Raw genomic sequence first — 21926 nt, forward strand, 5'->3', positions numbered from 1 at the left:
AAACAGGCCTGACACTATCGACAGCATCGGTAGAGAGGCAGGGATTAGTGATCATAATGTCATCATGGTGATTATGGTTGTTAAAGTTAAGAAATCCTTCAAAAAGGCAGAGGGGGTTTGTATGTTAGAAAGAGCAGATAAGCAGTTACAGCATCCTACTAAGAGAATAAATGGACCTAATTTAGTTCCAGTATAATGGATGTAGAAGAATTATATGCAGAGTTTAAACTGTTTAAACTGATTGTAAATTGCACTCTGGAGAATTATGGTCTGAGTAAATAGATTAAGGACAGAAAACATCCACTTTGGAAAATGCTGCAGCAACAGAGATAGTGCACTCGTTGTCTAAAAAAGAGTGCAGAAATGTTGACAAGCAAATGTTAGTAGAAATTCATGTGTGTATAAAAAGCTGGATATGTGTAACAAACAAAAATTTCTTTGTCACTTGTTGCCAAAAGATCTTTCTGAGAATCTGAGAAAAAGTCTATATTTCAGTGCGTGTGTTAATTCGAATTACAATGCATGGACATGCATGCATGTCTGAAGGAACATGCACTGGGATGACTAGAGCTATTATGAAATACAATAAAAAATATTCACAGTTGTGAATATGGATGGTCACCCATATTTGCAATTGTGAATACATTTAATTTATGATAAAAATCTGATCCTAAATAAAACCGCTAAGCTGGTTGAGGGCTTCTGTTCAGTCAGTAATTGACCAGTCTGGTGTGGCAATAAAAGACAGGAAAAGGAAAGCTGAAGTTGAAAATTTTGCATTTAAAGAATTGTTTTCTCAGGTGTATCATACATACGTATCATTGATTGACTGCCACACAGACTCTCTTATGGAGGAAATAGAAAGAGACATCACTGGAATTGAGAAGGAACTGAAATAGTTGAAAACAAATAAGTCGCCAGGTCCTGGTGGAATCCCAGTTTGTTTTTAGAGATAGCACTCTTGTGCATTTCTCGTGAATCTCTCATCTAGCAAAAACTCCCAAGTGACTGGAAAAAAATACAGATGGCTCCTGTATGTAAGAAGAATAAAACAATGGACCCACAAAATTGCAAAAGAATATCCTTAATGTTGGGTTGTTGCAGAGTTCTTTCAGCATATTGTAAGTTCAAATATAATAAATTTCCTTGATAACGAAGAGCTTCTGTCAACAAATCAGGGCAGATGTAGAAAGCATCGTTTGTGCCGAACTCACCTTACCCTTTTCTCACACACTATTCTGTAAACCACGGATGAAGGGCAACAGGTGGATTCCATTTTCATACATTTCCAAAAAGTGTTGGACATAGTGTAGACTGTTAATGAAGATCCAGACATATACAGGGTGTTACAAAAAGGTACGGCCAAACTTTCAGGAAACATTCCTCACACACAAATAAAGAAAAGATGTTATGTGGACATGTGTCCGGAAACGCTTATTTTCCATGTTAGAGCTCATTTTAGTTCTTCCACCTACGCTCAATGGAGCACGCTATCATGATTTCACACGGGATACTCTACCTGTGCTGCTAGAACATGTGCCTTTACAAGTACGACACAACATGTGTGGTTCATGCACGATGGAGCTCCTGCTCATTTCAGTTGAAGTGTTCGTACGCTCCTCAACAACAGATTCGGTGACAGACGGATTGGTAGAGGCGGACCAATTCCGTGGCCTCCACGCTCTCCTGACCTCAACCCTCTCGACTTTCATTTATGGGGGCGCTTGAAAGCTCTCGTCTATGCAACCACAGTACCAAATGTAGATGTAGAGACTCTTCGTGCTCGTATTGTGGGCGGCTGTGATACAATACGCCATTCTCCAGGGCTGCATCAGCGCATCAGGGATTTCATGCGACAGAGGGTGGGTGCACGTATCCTCGTGAACGGAGGACATTTTGAACATTTCCTGTAACAAAGTGTTTCAAGTCATGCTGGTACGTTGTGTTGCTGTGTGTTTCCATTCCACGATTAATGTGATTTGAAGAGAAGTAATAAAATGAGCTCTAACATGGAAAGTAAGCGTTTCGGGACACATGTCCACATAACATATTTTCTTTCTTTGTGTATGAGGAATGTTTCCTGAAAGTTTGGCCGTACTTTTTTGTAACACCCTGTAGTATAGGTTCTCAGATATGTGAGTGGCTCAATGACTTTTTAAGAAATAAATCCCAGTACATTGTCCTGGATGACGAGCGTTCATCAGAGACAAATGTATTGTCAGGACTGCCCTAGGGAAATGTGATAGGTCGATTATTGTTCTCTGTATGCATAAACAACCTGATATATTGGGGGAATGACAATTTGTGACTGTTTGCTGATGATGTTGTAGTGTGCAGGAAAGTGTTGTCATCGAGTGACTGTAGAGGATACGGAAACATCTGTTTGATTTGATGGATGACAGCTTGTTCTAAATGTAGAAAAATGTAAGTTAATGCACAAGAGCAGAAAAAACACTCGTGTAATATTTAAATACAATACAGTCATGTCAATTAAATATTTAGGCATAATATTGCAAAGCGATATGAAATGATACATGCACAAAGGGACAGATGTAGGGAAGGTGAGTGTTCAACTTAAGTTTATTGTGAGAATTTTAGGAAAGCATACTTTATCTATACAGACAACTGTGCACGGAACACTTTTATGACCCATTCTTGAGTACTGCTCGAGTGTTTGGGACCCACCAGGTTGGATTAAAGAAAGACATCTAAGCAGTTCAGAAGCATGCTGCTAGGTCTGTAACTGATAGGTCTGACCAGCATGTAAGTATGGAAATGCTTCATTAACTGAAATGAGAATTTGTGGAGGGAAGATGATATTCTTTTAGCAATGAACCATTGAGAAAGTTTAGAGAGCTGGTATTTGCAACTGACTGCAGAACCATTCCACTTCCATCAACATACATCTCGCTTAAGGTCCGTGAAGACAAAAGGAGAGAAATTCGGGCTTGTATCAAGGGATATAGCAGTCATATTTCCCTCATTCCATTTGCGAGTGGAACAGGAAATAGAATTACTAACAGTGATATGAGATACACTCTGCCATGCATTGTTTTGGAGTCGTTAGTCTTCTGACTGGTTTAATGCGACTCAACATGAATTCCTCTCCTATGACAACCTCTTCATCTCAGAGCAGCATTTGCTACCTAAGTCGTCAATTATTTTCTGCGTGTATTCTAATCTCTTTGTCTTCCTCTACAGTTTTTACCCTTTACAGCTCCATCTAGTACTATGGAAGTTATTCCGTGATGTCTTAACAGATGTCCTACCAACCTGTCCATTCTTCTTGTCAGTGTTTTTCATATATTACTTTCCTTTCTAATTCTGTGCAGAGGGTCCTCATTCCTATTGGTATCAGTCCACCTAATTTTCAACATTCATCTGTATCACCACATCTCAAATAATTCGATTCTCTTCTGTTCCGGTTTTCCCACAGTCCACGTTTCACTACCGTACTATGCTGTGCTCGACATGTACATTCTCGGAAATATCTTTCTCAAATTGAGGCCTATGTTTGATACTAGCAGACTTCCCTTGATCAGGAATGCCCTTTTTACCAGTTCTAGTCTGCTTTTAATGCCTTCCTTACTCCATCCATCAAGGGTTATTTTACAGCTCAGATAGCAGAATTCCTTAACTTTGTCTACTTTGTGACCATCAGTCCTAATGTTAAGTTTCTTGCTGGTTCCATTTCTGCTACTTCTCATTACATTCATCTTTCTTTGGTTTACTCTCAATCCATATCCTATACCCATTAGACAGTTCATTCCATTCAGCAGATCTTTTCATTTACACTAAGGGTAGCAATGCCATCAGCAAATCTCACCATTGATACCCATTCACCTGGAATTTTAATACCGATTTTGGACCTTTCTTTTATTTCCATCATTTCTTCTTCGATCAATAGTCTGAACAATTGGGGTGAAAGACTACATCCCTGTCTTGACCCATCTTTAATCCGAGCATTTCATTCTTGATCTTCCACTCATTATTCCCTCTTGGCTCTTGTACATGTTGAATTTCACCCATGTCTCTCTATATACTCCTATTTTCCTCAGAATTTGAAGATCTTGCACCATTTTACATTGTCAAATGCTTTTTCCATGTCGACAGATCCTATGAATGCGTCCTGATTTTTCTTCAGTCTCACTTCCATTATCATCTGTTAACATCAGAACTGCCTCTCTGGTGCCTTTACCTTTCCTAAAGCCAAACTGCTCATCGTCTAACAGATCCTTGATTTTCTTTTCCATTATTTTGTGTATTATTCTTGTAAGCAACTTGGATGCATGGGTGGTTAAACTGATTGTGCGATAATTCTCACACTTATCAGCTTTTGCAGTCTTTGGAACTGTGTGGATGATACTTTTCTGAAAGTCGGATGCTATATCGCCAGACTCTTACATTCTACACTCCAACCTGAATAGTCATTTTGTTGCTACTTCCTCCAATGATCTTAGAAATTCTGATAGACTGTTATCAGTCCCTTCTGCCTTATTTGATCTTAGGTCTTCCAGTGTTCTTTTAACTTCTAATTCAAACACTGGATTCACTATATCTTCCCTGTTGACTCTGGTTTCTTCTTTAATCACATTGGACTAATCTTCCTAGAGACGTTCAGTGTACTCTTTCCACCCATCTGCTCCCTCCTCTGCATTTAATTTGTTGTTTTGACTTTTCTATATGCTGAGTCAGTCCTTCTGACAATTATTTCTTTCTCAATTATTTCACATTTTTCATGCAGCCATTTTGCTGTTGCTTCCCTCCTCTTAAAATTTACACTGAGGTACCAAAGAAACTGGTGTAGGCATGTGTATTCAAATACAGAGATACGTAAATAGGCAGAATACGGCGCTGTGGTCAGCAACACCTATGTAAGACAACAAGTGTCTGGCACAGTTGTTAGGTCAGTTACTGCTGCTACAGTACCGGATTATGAAGATTTGAGTGAGTTTGAATGTGATGTTATAGTCGACACATGAGCAATGGTACACAGCATCTCTGAGGTAGCGATGAAGTGGGATTTTCTCACGTGACCACTTCACGAGTGTACTGTGAATATCAGGAATCTGGTTAAACGTCAAATCTCCGACATTGCTGTGGCCAAAAAAAGGACCTACAAGAATGAGATCAATTACAACTGAAGAGAATCGTTCAGCATGACAGAAGTGCAACCCTTCCACAAACTGCTGCAGATTTCAATACTGGATCATCAGCAAGAGTCAGTGTGCGAACCATTCAGCAAAACATCATCGATATGGGCTTTGGGAGCCAAAGGCTCACTCGTGTACTGTTGATGACTGCAGGACACAAAGCTTTACACCTCATCTGGGCCCACCAACACCAACATTGGACTTTTGATAACTGGAAACATGCTGCGTAGTTGGACATGTTTCATTTCAAATTGTACCGAGTGGGTGGATGTGTATGGGTATGGAGACAGCCTCATGAATCCATAGACCTTGCTTGTCAGCAGGGGACTGTTCAAGATGGTGGAGGCCCTGTAATGGTGTGGGTTGTATGCAGTTAGAGTGATATGGGACCCCCGATATGTCTAGATGACATGTACATAAGCATGCTCTCTGTCTAGATGACATGTACATAAGCATGCTCTCTGATCGCCTGAATTGATTCAAGTCCATTGTTCATTCCGACAGACTTGGGCAATTCCAGCAGGACAGTGTGACATGCCACAAGTCCAGAATTGCTACAGAGTGGCTCCAGGAACACTCTTCTGGGTTTAAACACTTCCAGTGGCCACCAAACTCACCAGAGTGAATATTATTGAGCATGTCAGGGATCCTTTGCAACATTCTGTTCAGAAGAGCTCTCCACCCCCTCATACTCTTACAGATTTATGTACAGCTCTGCAGTATTCGTGGTATTAATTCCCTCCAGACTACTTCAGATATTAAGAGTCCACACCGCGTCGTATTGTGCCACTTCTGTGCACTTGCGTGGGCCTTATGTGATATTAGGCAGGTGTACCAGTTTCTCTGGCTCGTCAGTGTATTTCATTCCTAAGCAGCTTGTGTTTCTGTATTCCTGAATTTTCATGAACGTTTATGTACTTCCTTCTTTCATTGATCAACTGAAGTATTTCTTCTGTTACCCTTGGTTTCTTCGCAGTTACCTTCTTTGCACCTATGTTTTTCTTCCCAACTTTGGTGAATGCCCTTTTTAGGGATGTCCATTCCTCATCCACTGAACATCCTACTGAGCTATTCCATATCACAGTATCTATAGCCTTAGAGAACGTCAAGCTTATCTCCTCCTTCCTTACTACTTCCTTATTCCACTTCTTTATGTATTGATTCTTCGTGACTAGTCTCTTAAACTTCAGCTTAGTGTTCATCACTACTAAAATGTGATCTGAGTCTATATCTGCTCCTGGGTATGCCTTACAATCCCTTATCCATCTCTGTCTGATTGTGATGTAATCTAACTGAAATCTTCCCGTATCTCCTGGCCTTTTCCTCCTCTTGTGTTTCTTGAACAGAGTATTCACTATTATTTGCTGACATTTATTGCAGAACTCGATTAGTCTTTCTACCCTCTCATTCTTAGTTGTCATCATCACCATCATCACCATCATCACCATCATCACCATCATCACCATCATCATCATCATCATCATCATCATCATCTTGGACAGTTTCCAGCCTGTGGTCGGTCTGTTTAGAACATAGGCCTCTCCATCGTCTTCTGTCTTGCCACCATCTCTCCATCTTCAGCTTGGTCGAGTCTTCTCCTTTCTTCTGGGTGCATTCCTCCACTCCTTTCAGCCATCTGTCTCTTGGTCTTCCTCTTGATCTCTTTCCTTCCAGTTTCATCTCATGTATCCTCTATTTGCTTAACATGTCCATACCATCTCAGACTTGATTTCTCTCTCTCCTCCTGTAATGGTTCCACCTTTATTAACTCTCTGATCCTCTCATTTCTTAACCTGTCTGTTTTTGTCACTCCAGTACTGTTCATCAAGAATTTCATCTCACTAGCTTTTACTTTGCTTTTCTCTCCTCCTTTCATAACCCAGGTTTCAGATGCATATGTCAGAATCGAACATAGTATGACCAATATATAACCTTTTTACTGATTTGGGGTACATCCTTGCTCAATATCAGGCTTCCGACACTCTTCTGAAATTCTTCTGCTTTTCTGCCCCACTCATTATTTCTCTGTAATTTTTTCCATCTTCCTGTATCAGGCTTCCTAGATACTTGAAACTCTCCACTCTCTTCAATCATTCCCCACCAATTGTTATTCCAGTTGTTCCTCTGTCCTTTGTTCTTGTTGTGATAATCATCTCACTCTTACTTATGCTAAATTTCATTCCATATTCTTGTACTTTTTGTTACCATACATCCAACTGCTCTTGTACTTCCTCCTCCTTATTCCCTCAAATCATCAGATCATCTGCAAACACCATAGCTTTCATCTTTCCTGGTATTCATTATATCATCCATCACTACAATGAAGAGTAATGGTGAAAGTGCACCCCCCTACCTCAAGCCATTCTTCTGTTCAACCCAAGCTGATCTCTCTTCTCCCACTTTGACACAGCTCACACTTCCATGGTACATTTTCCTAGCCAGTTCGTCATTGATTGAATCCCTCCTTTCTGAGTCCCGTTCTAGTCCTAGTACCAAGTCCATATTCCCCTGTAACCCTTTCTTTGACTCCTTCCGCTACAACCGCATTCCAGTCTCCCATGACTGTTAGATTTTCACCTCCCTTTATGTACTGCATTACTCATTCAACATCCTCGTATACCTTACCTCTTCATCTTCAGCTTGCGACATCGGCATGTATACCTAAACAACTGTTGTCGGTATTGGTTTGAATCCAGGTCTCCTGCTCACCAGGCAGCAGCATGACCAGCCAACATTCCCCATTTTGTTCGATGCTGGAGTGCTATACCAGTACAATCAGAGAGCTTTTGCAGTGCTGTTCGAGCTTAGGGGGAATATCAAGTGGACTGACGAGTGAACGGGAATTTGGATCAAGGAAGGAGGCATGCTAAGGTAGTCCTAGCAGCTGTGCAAGACCATTGTGCCAGGGTGGCATAGTGCGTAAGTGTGTAGTGCATCCACATAGCGAGTAGGAGACCCAGGTTTGAATCCTGGCCTTGTACAACTTTTCATCCCTTGCTTGGGTCTGCGTATATACATCATAAATTAATTAGGCTGACTGTTTCCTTAGTATCTGTGTGAAACTCCATCAGTCACCCATCCATGATCAATGTTAGCAGAATACACTCCAACAATATTTGTTGGTGTCAGAGACAACCTCCAAGCCCAAGGAAGACACTGGGCCCTCTGAAAACTGTGCTGCAGCTCACAAAGTGATGCCAAATGGTCTATTTTTTTAGCACAGCCCACACATGGTGTCTACAATGAGCAGTCCTGCCTAATATGTACCAAATGATAATTGGTGTAGGACTGCCAACCTGCTCACTGAGAAGAAACAGTTGCAGAAAGAGAACAACATCGAGAGCCTGAAAGACATTGTGAGAAGGCAGCACAACTCTTAGACTTACTTGCACCCACTGAGCTCTCCAAAGGTGAAGATGGACTGTGATGTGACACCACCACAGTCAAATCACAAATTTCACAGTGCCTCAGTGGACGGCAAAATCATCTGGCCAAACCTAGGCAGCACCAGGAGCTGCTTACCATGCATATCTAACTTCATCACATGCCAATTGTGGAAAAAAAACATCCCATGCCACAGTTGTACATTGATGTGATTCAGCAGTTGAGCAGCTTCAACTAAACAAGGGTCAGACAAGGCCAATGCATTAGTTTGGACCTAAGGGTCGGGTGCTAATGATACAATCACATCCCTAATTAGTGAGTCCATAAATTATGTAGCACAATGGGACATTCAGACCGGAATCTTGCACAAGAGAGCATGCTGGCCGACGATCCAGATGGCATACGACTACACAGCGTGCTTGTGTTGCTGGTTAAAATGTGCTCTGCCACCACTGGGTTTGGCATCCAAAACAATGCATAATCAACTGACATAGTTCCTCAAAGTTAAGTTTTTTGGGCTCATTAGTGGGTTTCCAATTTTGAACAATTCCATAAACCCCACACTGCTAGACAGTAACAAGGCAACCTTATCAATGATACACTTTGCCTGACAATGCAGCAAGAACCAGTGCAGGTAATTCTCCCACCTTTCTGCAGACTTTCAGAAATGGTGAATAGTATTGGGGGGAAGTGGACCCATCGCCACTATACTGAGAGACCACTTCAATTTTGCGTCCTATTTGAGCAGCTCCTGCTGCAACTGATGCCGCCTTCTGCTATTAGTGTCGCTTCTGGAGACATAACTGTTCCTGACAGCATTGCTTAAATATTGTGTTCATAATAAACACAAATTAACACTATGAAAAAAATAAAAGCACCACATGCATACGAATATCCTCTGTCACCACTTTTGTACCTGAACACGCGTGACAATGCTGCGAAACTGTTCTGTTGGCAAAAATGTCACTACTCTAGCCCATGGAGGGCACACAACCCAAAAGCCAAGGAGTTGGACCCAGGAATAAGGAAAATTTGTTGTACGAGTCACTCTATGGGGGAGCAAAGAGTCTCAGCACCACAAAAAGGCTCACAGTCCGAAAAGCAAAAAGTCTGATTAACGAAAATAACAGGAACAGCTAGCACACAAAAGTAAAAGTAAAAGCACAGTGTGATGTGAAGATGTGGTTCATGATAGTCAATCTCTGAGTAAGAACTGACCTGCGTGGCCTCTCACTGCTGGAAAGTAAACACTTGGGTCGGCAGTTCTGCGCATAAAATGCTCTGCATGCTCCGTCTATGATAACTGCTACATTGGCATCTACTTCTACATCGGTACTCTGCAAGCCACTGTATGGTGCATGGTGGAGGGTACTCTGTACCACTACTTGTCATTTCTTTTCCTATTTCACTTGCAAATAGAGAGAGGGAAAAGTGACACTCTATATTACTCTATATGAACTGTAATTTCTCATAGATTATCTTCGTGGTCCTTACGCACCATCTATGTTGGTGGCAGTAGAATCGTTTGGCAGTCAGCTTCAAATTCCGGTTCTCTAAATTTTCTCAATAGTGTTTCTTGAAAAGCGTGTCCCCTTTCCTACAGGGATACCCATTTGAGTTCCCGAAGCATCTCTATAACACTTGTATGTTGTTTAAACCTACCGGTAGCAAATATAGTGGCCCGCCTCTGAACTGCTTTGACGTCTTTGTTCAATCTGACCTGGTATGGATCTCAAACACTCAAGCAGTATTCAAGAATAGTCCTATATTCGATCTGCTTTACAGGTGAACCACCTTTCCTAAAATTCTCCCACTAAAAGCAAAGTCGACCATTCGCCTTACCTACCACAGTTCTCACATGCTTGTTCCACCTCATAACTCTTTGAAGTGTTACAAACAAATATTTAAATGACTTTACTCTGTCAAGCAGGACACCAGTAACACTGTTTCCGAACATTATAGGCCTGATCTTCCAAATCATCTGCATTAACTTACATTTTTCCACAGGCATTCATCACACCAACTGGAAATTTTGTCTAAGTTGTCTTGTATCTTCCTACAGTCACTCAGCTTTGACACCTCACCATACATCACTGCATCACTAGCAAACAGCTGCAGGTTGCTGCCCACCATGCCCACCAAATCATTTATGTATATAGAGAACAACAGCAGTCCTATCACACTGGGGCAGTCCTGACAATACTCTTGTCACTGATGAATATTTGCTGTTGAAGGCAACATACTGCATTCTATTATTTAAGTAGTCTTCAAACCACTCACATATCTGTGAACTTATTCCATTGCTCGTACCTTCATTAACAGCCTCCAGTGGGGGACTGTGACAAATGCTTTCCATAAATGTAGAAATATGGAATCTGCCCGTGCCCTTCATCCATAGTTCTCAGTATATCATGTGAGAAAATGGCAAGCTGAATTTTGCAAAAGTGATGCTTTATAAAGCCATGGTGATTCATGGACATAAGCTTGTCAGTCTCAAGGAAGTTTATTATTTTCAAAATAAGAATATGTTCAAGGATTCTGTGCCGAACAGAAGTTAGGGATATTGGTCTGTAATTTTGCAGGTCTGTTCTTTTACCCTTCTTGTATACCCTGGAGTCACCTGCACTTTTTTCCACACATCTGTCACTCTCTTAACCGGCTTCACCAACATTCATCAAATTTGTGTGGTCTTTAGAATGTCAGTGGACTTGCCTGTCTGTGGGCTTTTCAGTCCTTCAAGCAATGTGTCTGCTTCACTTCCTGTTTGGCTTCTTTTATGTTTGGTAAGCTATTAATCCTGGCCACTGACGTTTTCCAGTATACTATTGGTGCCATCCTGTGGCAATGGAACCCAGACATCAATGAGCAGCCCATTACTTACGCATCGAAGATGCCTTCAGTAGCGCAAAACATTGATTCACAAGAGTGCTGGCTATCATTTTCACAATTAAAAACTTTTGTGGTGTTTTTTTGAACAAAGTTCCTCCTCATCACCGACCACAACTAGAGATGGGGGATCCGCTCCTGAACTAATTCATAGAGTTGAATCTTTCAAAGGAGTGAACAATCAGTGATTCAGAAAAAAAGAACGGTAGCTCCAAACGTTTCCCACAGCAGAGAGAGAGAGAGAGAGAGAGAGAGAGAGAGAGAGAGAGAGAGAGAGAGAGAGTCGGAGCAGACCAGTGGGGCCTCTGCTGGTCAGAGCACACTGCACGCCACACAACACAGCCAGCGCCGGCCTCTACCCTGCTTCTGCCTTGGCTGCCTGCATTGTGCAGTGCCCCATTGGATTTTGTGTTTCACATATGCCGTGCCCTCTCTGTGCTTCCTCTGCCGCGTGCAGTGTCTGGCGCACCTTAGCATAGCGCTCCGTCGGCTATCGTTTCAGTCGCACGTCCTGCCCTCTGGGCAGTTGATGCGAGCAACAGGACAGAGAGCCTCCTCGCGGAGAACATAAGAACTACTTGCAACAACCTGCTCGCAGGAGAACGGACGATTAGTCTCCGAGCGGGTGAGTGGTGGCCGCTCACCGCTCCCCCCACCCTTGGAACTCGCCCGCTCAACGCTCACCCCACCGTTCTCGACTCTGCCAGAGCGTCGAGCAAAGCAACTCAGGTGTCACTCTGGTCTCTGCGGTCTTAGCTCGCGCAGTAATACAGCTCGCGGCTCGACCTGCTTGACTCAGCGCCTCTGCATCGGAGTTAGTCTCTACTGGATATTGTTCTTCGTAGTAATACCGTTATGTATATTACATAATTATGTTATGTATACATCATTTGTTTTTATTTTATTTTTATTTGTTTAAACTGATCAGATTAGGTTCCTGATGGCTCCTCTTACTATAGGGTTTTTTATTATGGTCACTCGAATTTACACTTTAATTACAAGCGAACCGATAAACATATAGCAAAAGTGATACACCAATTTTTCCTTGTTTTATTCTGTGGAAGGCTATATGCAGCACTTTGGTCTTACAGTCAAATTTATATATTTTTTTCTTATTGTAGTACGGATTTTGCGATTTTCGGTGTCTTTGGAAGGAAATGTTCACTTTAAAAATATATGGCTTGCGATGTATTTGTATGAGGTTAATGAAATTTTAATACATTATAGCCAAATATATTGTTAATGTAAATCTCAAGTTACAACATTTTCCGATCACCCAAAAAACCACGATAGTGCAAAATAAATCAATAATCAAAAACTTTGTCATATCGTGAAAATTTCAATAAACAATACAAAATTCTTACTCATTATCTGTGTTACTTCAAAATAGGATCAAATAAGATCAAAATACAGGTATAGTACTGGAATAAACCAAGTTTAAAGGGCAATGTGCCTTCCATTTATTTTCTGTTGTGAATGAGTGGTGAGTCATGAAAAAGAGCTAATTCATTTCAGGGAGTGAACAGTTCTGATCCGATCTCTGAAAAGAACAGTTTTGCCCATCTCTAACCACAACCCACTGACTTTATTATTCGGCCCTAATTCTGATGTATCGGTCAGGATGGCCTACTGATTGCAGAGGTAGGCACTGTTTCTCAGTAATTGCTGTGACTTTCGATACCAGTCCACCACCAAGTATGCCAATGCACTATAGAGATTGCCAGCATGACCCAATCTACAGTTCTATTGACAGGAGGCTCTCATTTTCATATTGGATAGTACCTTGCAGCAGATATTGCTTGATTTTCCTTTGATGGTGTGGGAGATCACAGCCACTGATCCACTTTCCGGAAAACCATCACAGCAGTCCAGGTAGAAATGGAATCTGCATGGTGTACATTTCTCCTACTCTGTGATGGACTCAGTGCTGCCCAGGAGGTCCTAATGCTTGCCATAAAGGGCAAAGCTGTGATGTCATCATCCCTCCAGCATTGCATACTTACATACTTGCATACTCCAGCTGCTGGATGCGTCGCATTGGGGCATAACTCCTCTGATGCCAGTCAGCAATTTTTGTCGGGGAATTAGAAAGTTTTTGTGTTTGAAGCAGTATCCAGCATCTGACTGCTGTCCCATTTCACCCATTTTCTATCTCAAAGGTGGGGCAGCATGTAATTTTCAAGACTCAGATGCTGAAGTTGACGTCGTCACTGTCCCATGATGATGCACATAGTGTCTAGCTTTCTAGCTATATGTCAGGCAACATCAGTTAATGGATGAACTATGGCAGAATGTTTGTATGAGCCCCGGCCATGGGGCTTTTGGATTTGTTACACCCTGAGTTTCATGTCCCAGAATGTTTTGGCCTCCTGTGTTTCCTCGTGCTTGAGTAGTATTCAAAGAACTGTGAGTGACAGTCGAACAACAGGGAACTGACATGCATTGTGACTAGAAAATAGTGCACTGATAATGTGATAATGGCTAGGCACTAGCCAAAATCTGGATTTGCCAAATAAAATCTGAAAAAAAAGACAACTGTTTGCTACTCTCTATAATTTATAAATCATATTACATTAGCTGAGTACACCCTCTTTCCTAATGGAAGGTAACCTGATGAAAAATAAAAGTGTCTAATGAGATAAATAAATTTTTGTGATCTTTTTAACCATACATATTGTTTTAAAATGAGATTTTAATCTTTTTTTTTTTTTTTTTAGGAAAATCCTTATGCAGAGAATATTGGCAGTCATTCCAGCAGTGACAACAGACAGGAAGTAAGTAAAACACCTCATGTTTTGCTTGTTCTCATTATTCCATTATTCTGTGAAGCTTATGAAAGAATATCATTTATCATTTGATATTTCTACATGATATGCCTACCTTGAGTAAATACTTTAAATTTGTCTTTTTAGATAATAAACTGACTTGGTAACATTCAACTTACGTAAACGTTGGTGAATAATCTTTTTAGGAATGTCACTGCATACTGAAAAGTATGAAATATGACTTGCTGTAAGCATAACCAGCTTTGTATTGAAGTAGCTTAATAAGGCCAAAGGGTGCAAAAATAGCCAATTGCTAATTAATGAAATGTGGTGTTTATTTCCAAATAAAAGAGCAGCCTATGCAGGAAAATGACTTCCTTTAAGAAATATGGATACCGCCATGAGAAATCACGGGTGGAACAACAATAATTTAAGAGTAAAGATGACAATGCATGGCTTTCCAGGTGGAAAGGAGCGCCTGATCCCCGGCACAAATCCGCCCGGTGGACTTGTGTCGAGGTCTGGTGAGCCGGCTAGTCTGTGGGTGGTTGTTAGGTGATTCTCCATCTGCCACGGCGAATGTGGGCTGGTTCCCCTTATTCCGTCTCAGCTATACTATGTCGGTGATTGCTGCGCAAACAAGTTCTCCACGTAAGCGTACACCACCATTTCCCTACCACGCAAACATAGGGGTTACACTCATCTGGTGTGAGACATTCCCTGGGAGGCCAACCGGGGGCCGAACCCCACAATAACCCTGGGTTCGGTGTGGGGCGGCGGAGGTGTGAAGTGGCCTGTGGTAGTCGTCATGGGGTTGTGGACCACTGCAGCTGCGGCGGGGATGGAGCCTCTGTTGTTTCTAGGCCCCTGGTTAACATACAATACAAAGGTGACAAAATACTAAAATCTAAATAGTTGATGTGCGCTCTCTCTCTCTCTCTCTCTCTATCTCTATCTCTCTCTCTCTCTCTCTCTCTCTCTCTCTCTCTCTCTCTCTCTCACACACACACACACACACACACACACACACACACACACACACACACACACACTGATTGGCAAGGGTTGAAAGGATGTGGAGGGTGTGGGGGCGTTGTGGAGGGCTGGGTGATGGAACAGCTGTGAGGGTGAGCAGCAGGTGTGTTTGATAGGAATGTGGCACCAGTGAACTTGTTGCAGCTGCAGGCAGAGAGTTGTGTGCATCACCTGAGGAGTGGGTTGGGAGGTGCATATAGGACAGAGAAAGAGGGAGACTGTGAAGAAGGTGGTGTGAGGACAGGACAAGTGAAGTTAGTGTAATGGGGCTGGGTTGGAGGTGGGTGTGGGGCAAGGGCTAATGGAGATTAAGGTTAGGAGAATTAAATGCTCAAAGGACATATTGCTAGAGCAGCTTCCATCTATGTAATCCAGAGAAGCTGGTGTAGGTGGCAAGGATCCAGATGGCACAATTTGGGAAGCAGCTTTTTAAATTGATCATGGCTTGCTCAGCAGGTTGTTCTCCCACAGGGTAATCAGCTGTTTTCTTAGTCAAAGTTTGGTGCTCAAAGTCTGAAGACATCAAATGTTGTCAACTAGTAGGTCAGTCCAGCAAGTTCTCAGTGTTTACTTCTTATGTAGGTGGAAAACACACAACAACTGGCCATTGCTGGCCTAGAATCCCTCAGTGAGTAAGGGACATGACTTGGAATAAGTGATCCTTGCCACTGGGATGGTGGCAACACTGCCTTTGGCAACAATGTCAATCAATGGTGACATAATCTGAGAACTTCAGCTCTTTTTATTTATTTATGCTCATTACACATTACATTTGCATATACTGAGAGTGAGGTAGCAGTCTCCACTTCATGCATTGATCATCTACAACAGGTTTTGATCCCCTTGTACATTACTCTACAATTCACGAAAGTGCAAAAAAGTGTTTGTGCTTGTGGGGGGAGGGGGCAGGGGGAGGGTGGGCATGCATAGAAACATGAAGATTAATTGGCTCATAATGGATTCCTAGCATTATGGAACTATTGCCTTCCTGTTTTTCTTAACCGTATGTGCATCCATCTTCCCATTCATGTTTAATACCAGCAAGAGCTGTCAGTCCCCAAAGGAAAGCTTTCTCATCACTGATAGAATGCCCAGTACCATCTTACTGTGAATATGTTCAGTTGTTGCTGTTACTCAGGAAGCAAACATTGGCCTCACCCACTGTGACCACAGAAAGGGGAAACTACTTTTCATACAGTTTTCAACTGTTTGCCCTGCCTTCAGCTATATTTTGTGATAACTGCACTTTTATGGTAGTTCTTACATTGCTCAGCTGTAGATGAATGTGGCACACAAGTATTGCAGATACGCTTCCTGGATTTTTGTTTGGCTAACATTGTGCAATTCCCAAAGTATTTCATCGAAACAGCTGGTAGACATCATCAGGTGGTGGCAGTTGCTGTCATCTCTGCTGCAAAATGTGACTGGTAATACATGGTGGCATTGAAATTTATGGGGGCACAAGCAGGAACTACACATGCATGAAGAAGCACTCACAATTGGACAAAAGTGGTGTACGTTATGCCCTCTTATGAAAGCTGGCAAGGGGCCTTCTGCACATGTGCAGAGGACAATAGGTGTGTTGCCAGATGTTGCTGTAGTTAAGAGCTAAATTAACTCTCTGCAGTGCACTGCAGTGAGTCAGAAATCAGAGATTCTTGTTTCTCCCATTTTAATTTTATGGCAGCAAGTGCTGTATTCGAGAAATGCTTAGTTGAAATCTTACAACTCTGTTGATAAGATGGTCTGTCGTGCAGATATTTATGGTCTCCTTGATAATACAAGCCGAGAATGGTGATGCTGAGGGTAAGATTCTTCATCCTTGTCACAAGATGTGTACGATGAGGTAACAAAAGTCATGGGATATGTGACGCTCATACACAGATGGCTGTAGTATAGCATACTCAAGGTATAAAAGGGCAATGTATTGGCAGAGCTATCATTTGTACCTAGATGATTCCTATGAAAAGATATCCAATGTGATTGTGGCTGCACAAAAGGAATGAACAACTTTTGAATGTGAAATAGTGGTTGGAACTAGACATATTGAACTTGCCATTTCTGAAATTGTTAGGGATTCAGTATCTCCAAATCCACAGTGTCCAGAGTGTGCTGAGAATACCACATTTCAGGCATTACCTCTCACCATGGGCAACGCAGCAGCCGATGGCCTTCACTTAATGACCAAGAGCAGCAATATTTGCTTAGAGTTGTCAGTGCTAACAGACAAGCAACACTGCATGAAATAACTGCAGAAATCAGCGTGAGATATACAGTGAATGTATCTATTAGGACAGTGTGGATACTAATGTGAGTGCCTTTGCAAACAGCATGATATTGCCTACAGCAGCTCTCTTGGGCTTGTGACAAAATTGGTTGGACCCTAGGCTACTGGAAAACCTTTTTGAAAGGCGACTGTCAACAGCATTAAGTAATGTATAAAACACATATTTGAGCTATCAGCTGCTTTTATTTTAAACCCAAATACCAGCTGGTTTCAGTCTTATACCGTCTTCATGGATAAGGATTAAAATGGTTGCAGCCACCCTATTACATTAGTCATTACTTCAAATGTGTAGTGCATGCCATGAATGTCAATATCCAACACAGAACTGTTTAGAAGCAAACATAGAAATACTAAATATACACAGAGCAGTACTCATATGGTTGCTTCTAAAAATTGTGTGTTGTATATTGACGTTCATGGCATTAACTACACATTTTAAGTAATGACAAAAGTAATATGGGGGCTTAAACCATTTTAACCCTTATTGTGAAGATGATCCAAGACTGAAACCAGTCGATATTTGGGTTTAAAATAAAAGCAGCTGACAGTCTAAATATGCATTTTATATGTACTGGAAACCCATGGCCTGGTCAGACAAGTCCCAATTTCAGCTGGTAAGAGCTGATGGTAGGGCTCAAGTGTGGCACAGACACCAACAAGCCATGGACCAAAATTGTCAACAAGGCACTGTGCAAGTTGTTGGTGTCTGCATAATGGCATGGACTGTTTTTACATGAAATGGACTGGGTCATTAACTGAAAATGGTTATGTTTGGTTAGTTGGAAACTGTTTGTAGCCATTCATAGATTTTACCCCAAACAACAATGGAATTTTTATGGGTGACATTGCACCTTGTCCCTGATCCACAATTGTTGGCAACTAATTTGAAGAACATGCTGGACAATTCGAGCAAATGATTTGGCCAACCAGATCACCCTACATGACTCACATCAAACATTTATAGGACATAATCAAGAGGTCAATTCAGGCACAAAATCTGGCAACACTTCCGCAATTATGAATGGTTGTAGAGGCAGCATAGCTCAACATTTCTGCAGGGAACTTCTAGTGACTTGTTGAGTCCATGCCACATCAAGTTGCTGCATTGCCCCAGGTGAAAGGAGGTCCAACATGATATTAGGAGGTATCCCATTTTTTGTCACCTCTGTGTATTGATGATTTATCAGATTGATTCCAGTGTGTGTGTGTGTGTGTGTGTGTGTGTGTGTGTGTGTGTGTGTGTGTGTGTGTGTTTGTATTTATAAACTGGGGCAAATAAATGCTTGGACAAATGCCCAAAATTCATTTATGCACTTTAAAGATTAATTGATAAATAGCACTTATAAAAAATTAAAAAAATTAAGCTGATATTGTGTTTTTAGTGGTTGGGTATCCAAGCTGAAAAAGCTGCTTGAGAATTATTAATCTAAATAGACTGGACTGTAAACATAACTTTTTATATCTTTAGTGAGGTCAGTTCTTGGGGTAGTACCTAATAAAAAAAAAGAAAACACTCAAATTAAAAAATAATTTTTGAAATAAATATAGCTTATATTAAGTAGCTAGCTTGTAGGTAATATTTTTAATTATACTATACTACTGACAAAAATTAGAGTAAAAATGGTTTATACATAATAGTTTTGATTAGGCATGTGTCATGTTCTGATTCTGATTCCACAATCCCAAGAATTGTCAATTCTCTAGGAGTTGGCTAGTATGAGAATCGAATGAGTTCAGCATCCTGGGCATCGATTCTATGTTATTAAATATACTTTATGTTAATGTTCTCATTTTATCATCACAGCAGTACAGTCATATGGAAGTAGATAATAAAGCAGCAAAATATAAAACTGTAGTCTGTCTCAAATGTTGCTACATGTGACAAAGCAATTGTTTTTTCTCTGAAAACAGTTTCAACATTTAAGAATACATTTGTCATCAAGAAACATATGCCAGCTGATTAATACATTCAGTAATAATTTTGCTATCAGTAATCATTCGTGAATGATATTCAGAGATTTGATATAGATTATAAAGTGTGTTACATTACAAAGTGATGACCTAAGGGCAAATTTTGTGTGTGTGTGTGAGTGAGTGAGTGAGTAAAGAAAAAGGAAATTGTAAGTGATAAGCAGCTGTCAGCAACATATGCCTTTCCTTGGTACAGCAAGTTAGAATGCTAGTTAAAAAAAAATCTTTCTTCTTTCGTTTCGTTCCTTGTAATAAAGGCAGTATATGACATACTTATGTTTAAGTCTAAGCATTTACTAACTTTTAATATCGGGAGCATCATCCCATCCTTTTTTGTAAAGGGTAAATTACGTATTCTAACAGTAAAAACATTAAAAAGTACTTTTTTTTTATAAATGCCAAGATTTTGGGCATTTAAAACAGCTTTGGGTAAATTCCCAAGCAGATGCCCATTTATAAATGTCCTGCCCACTGGGCATTTGCCCAACCTACATCACTATGCACCGTACAACATTTCTGCCCAATTTAAGATTTCTCACACTGGCATGGGATCTTTCATACACCACATTTTCTTAGACCAAGATCATTTTTGGCTGAACATAATAAATTCCTCAGTTTTCTGTTTCCTTCTTGTTAGCACAAGGTCCCACTTCTTTGCATTATGCCATATTCTTATACAGTTTATTCGCAAATGTCAAATGCCTTCCATACTTGTTCTTTCACACCATCAAATCACCAGCAAACCATGTTGCTGTCATCTTGTCTCCTATGCTCATGCCATTATACCACCCATCATTATTCTGAAGAGTAACAGAGATAGTACACTTCGTTATTTCAAACTGCTTCTCCCACTTCATAACAAGGAAACATCTGAACATTACAGTAACAGGCAGCTACAAACTGATACTCAGCCCTTTATCGCAATGCACCTAATATTTATCATAATCCCTTACCCCATAGAGGAGATCTTCTATAAAAAGTTTCTGATGGATGCCATGTATGACGCCCCCATCTGGAATACCAATAAGTATTTGGCATGTTCATCTTTCCTCAACAGAGAGACTTTTTCAGTGAAGATAGTATTGTTTCTCATGTGCTCATACAATTAATTCATTATTTTAGGTCTTTCATAATAGGTGTTTATCTGACAAAGATGCCCTTGGGACGTGAGTTTATGTGTAAATGAAATAAAACCATTTCACTCTTATACAAGAATAAATTTGAAACAGACGAATGTGAATGTATACACTGAAGAGCCAAAGAAACTGGTACACCTGCCTAATATTGCGTAGGGCACCAGCGAGCATGCAGAAGTGCCGCAATACGATGTGGCATTAACTTGACTAATGTTTGCAGTAGTGTTGGAGGGAATTAACACCATGAATCCTGCAGAGCTGTCCATAAACCCATATGAGTATGAGGGGGGTGGAGATCTCTTCTGAACAGCGTGTTCCGAGACATCGCTGATATCCTCAATAATGTTCCTGTCTGGCGAGTCTGGTGGCCAGCGGAAGTGTTTAAACTCAGAAGAGTGTTCCTGGAGCCACTCTGTAGCAACTATGGACATGTAGGGTATCGCATTGTCCTGCTGGAATTGCCCAAGTCTGTCGGAATGCACAATGGACATGAATGGATGCAGGTGATCATAAAGGATGCTTACGTACGTGTCACCTGTCAGAATCGTATCTAGACGTATCAAGGGTCCCATATCACTCCAGCTGCACATGCTCCACACCATTACAGAGCCTCGACCAGCTTGAACAGTCCCCTGCTGACATGCAGGGTCCATGGATGCATGAGGTTGTCTTCATAGCCATACACATCTGTCTGTTTGATACAATTTGAAATGAGACTCTTCCGACCAGGGAACAAGTTTCCAGCCATCAACCGACCAATATCAGTGTTGGCGGGCCCAGGCGAGGGGTAAAGCTTTGGGTAGCGCAGTCATCAAGCATACAAGAGTGGGCCTATGGCTCCAAAAGCCCATATCGATGATGTTTCTTTGAGTGGTTCCCACACTGACTCCTGAGGGTCCAGCATTGAAATCTGCAGCAATTTGCGGAAGGGTTGCACTTCTGTCATGCTGAACAATTCTCTTCAGTTGTCGTTGGCCCCATTCTTGCAGGGTCTTTTTCCAGCCACAGCAATGTTGGACATTTGATGTTGTACAATTTCCTAATATTCATGGTGCACTCGTGAAATGGTCATATGGGAAAATCCCCACTTCATCGCTACCTTGGAGATGCTGTGTCCCATTGCTCGTGCGCCAATTATAACGCCAAGTTCAAACTCACTTAAGTCTTGGTAACTTGCCACTGTAGCCACAGTAACTGATCTAACAACTGCGCCAGACACTTGTTGTCTTATGTAGGCATTGCCGACCACAGCACCATATTCTGCCTGTTTACATATCTCTGTATTTGAATGGCCATGCCTGTACCAGTT

General features: G+C 41.3%; 1 protein-coding gene across 1 annotated transcript in view; it reads left to right on the forward strand.

Moving 5' to 3' along the window:
• Positions 1-21926, forward strand: part of LOC126458278 (rab3 GTPase-activating protein catalytic subunit) — a 474850-nt gene that overhangs the window by 53068 nt on the left and 399856 nt on the right. The window contains exon 7 of the mRNA XM_050095210.1: positions 14141-14197. Coding sequence (XP_049951167.1) covers positions 14141-14197 — 57 coding nt within the window. The remainder of the gene's footprint in view (positions 1-14140; positions 14198-21926) is intronic.

This window comes from Schistocerca serialis, chromosome 2 (genome assembly GCF_023864345.2).
Source record: "Schistocerca serialis cubense isolate TAMUIC-IGC-003099 chromosome 2, iqSchSeri2.2, whole genome shotgun sequence".
Classification (NCBI taxonomy): Eukaryota; Metazoa; Arthropoda; class Insecta; order Orthoptera; family Acrididae; genus Schistocerca; species Schistocerca serialis.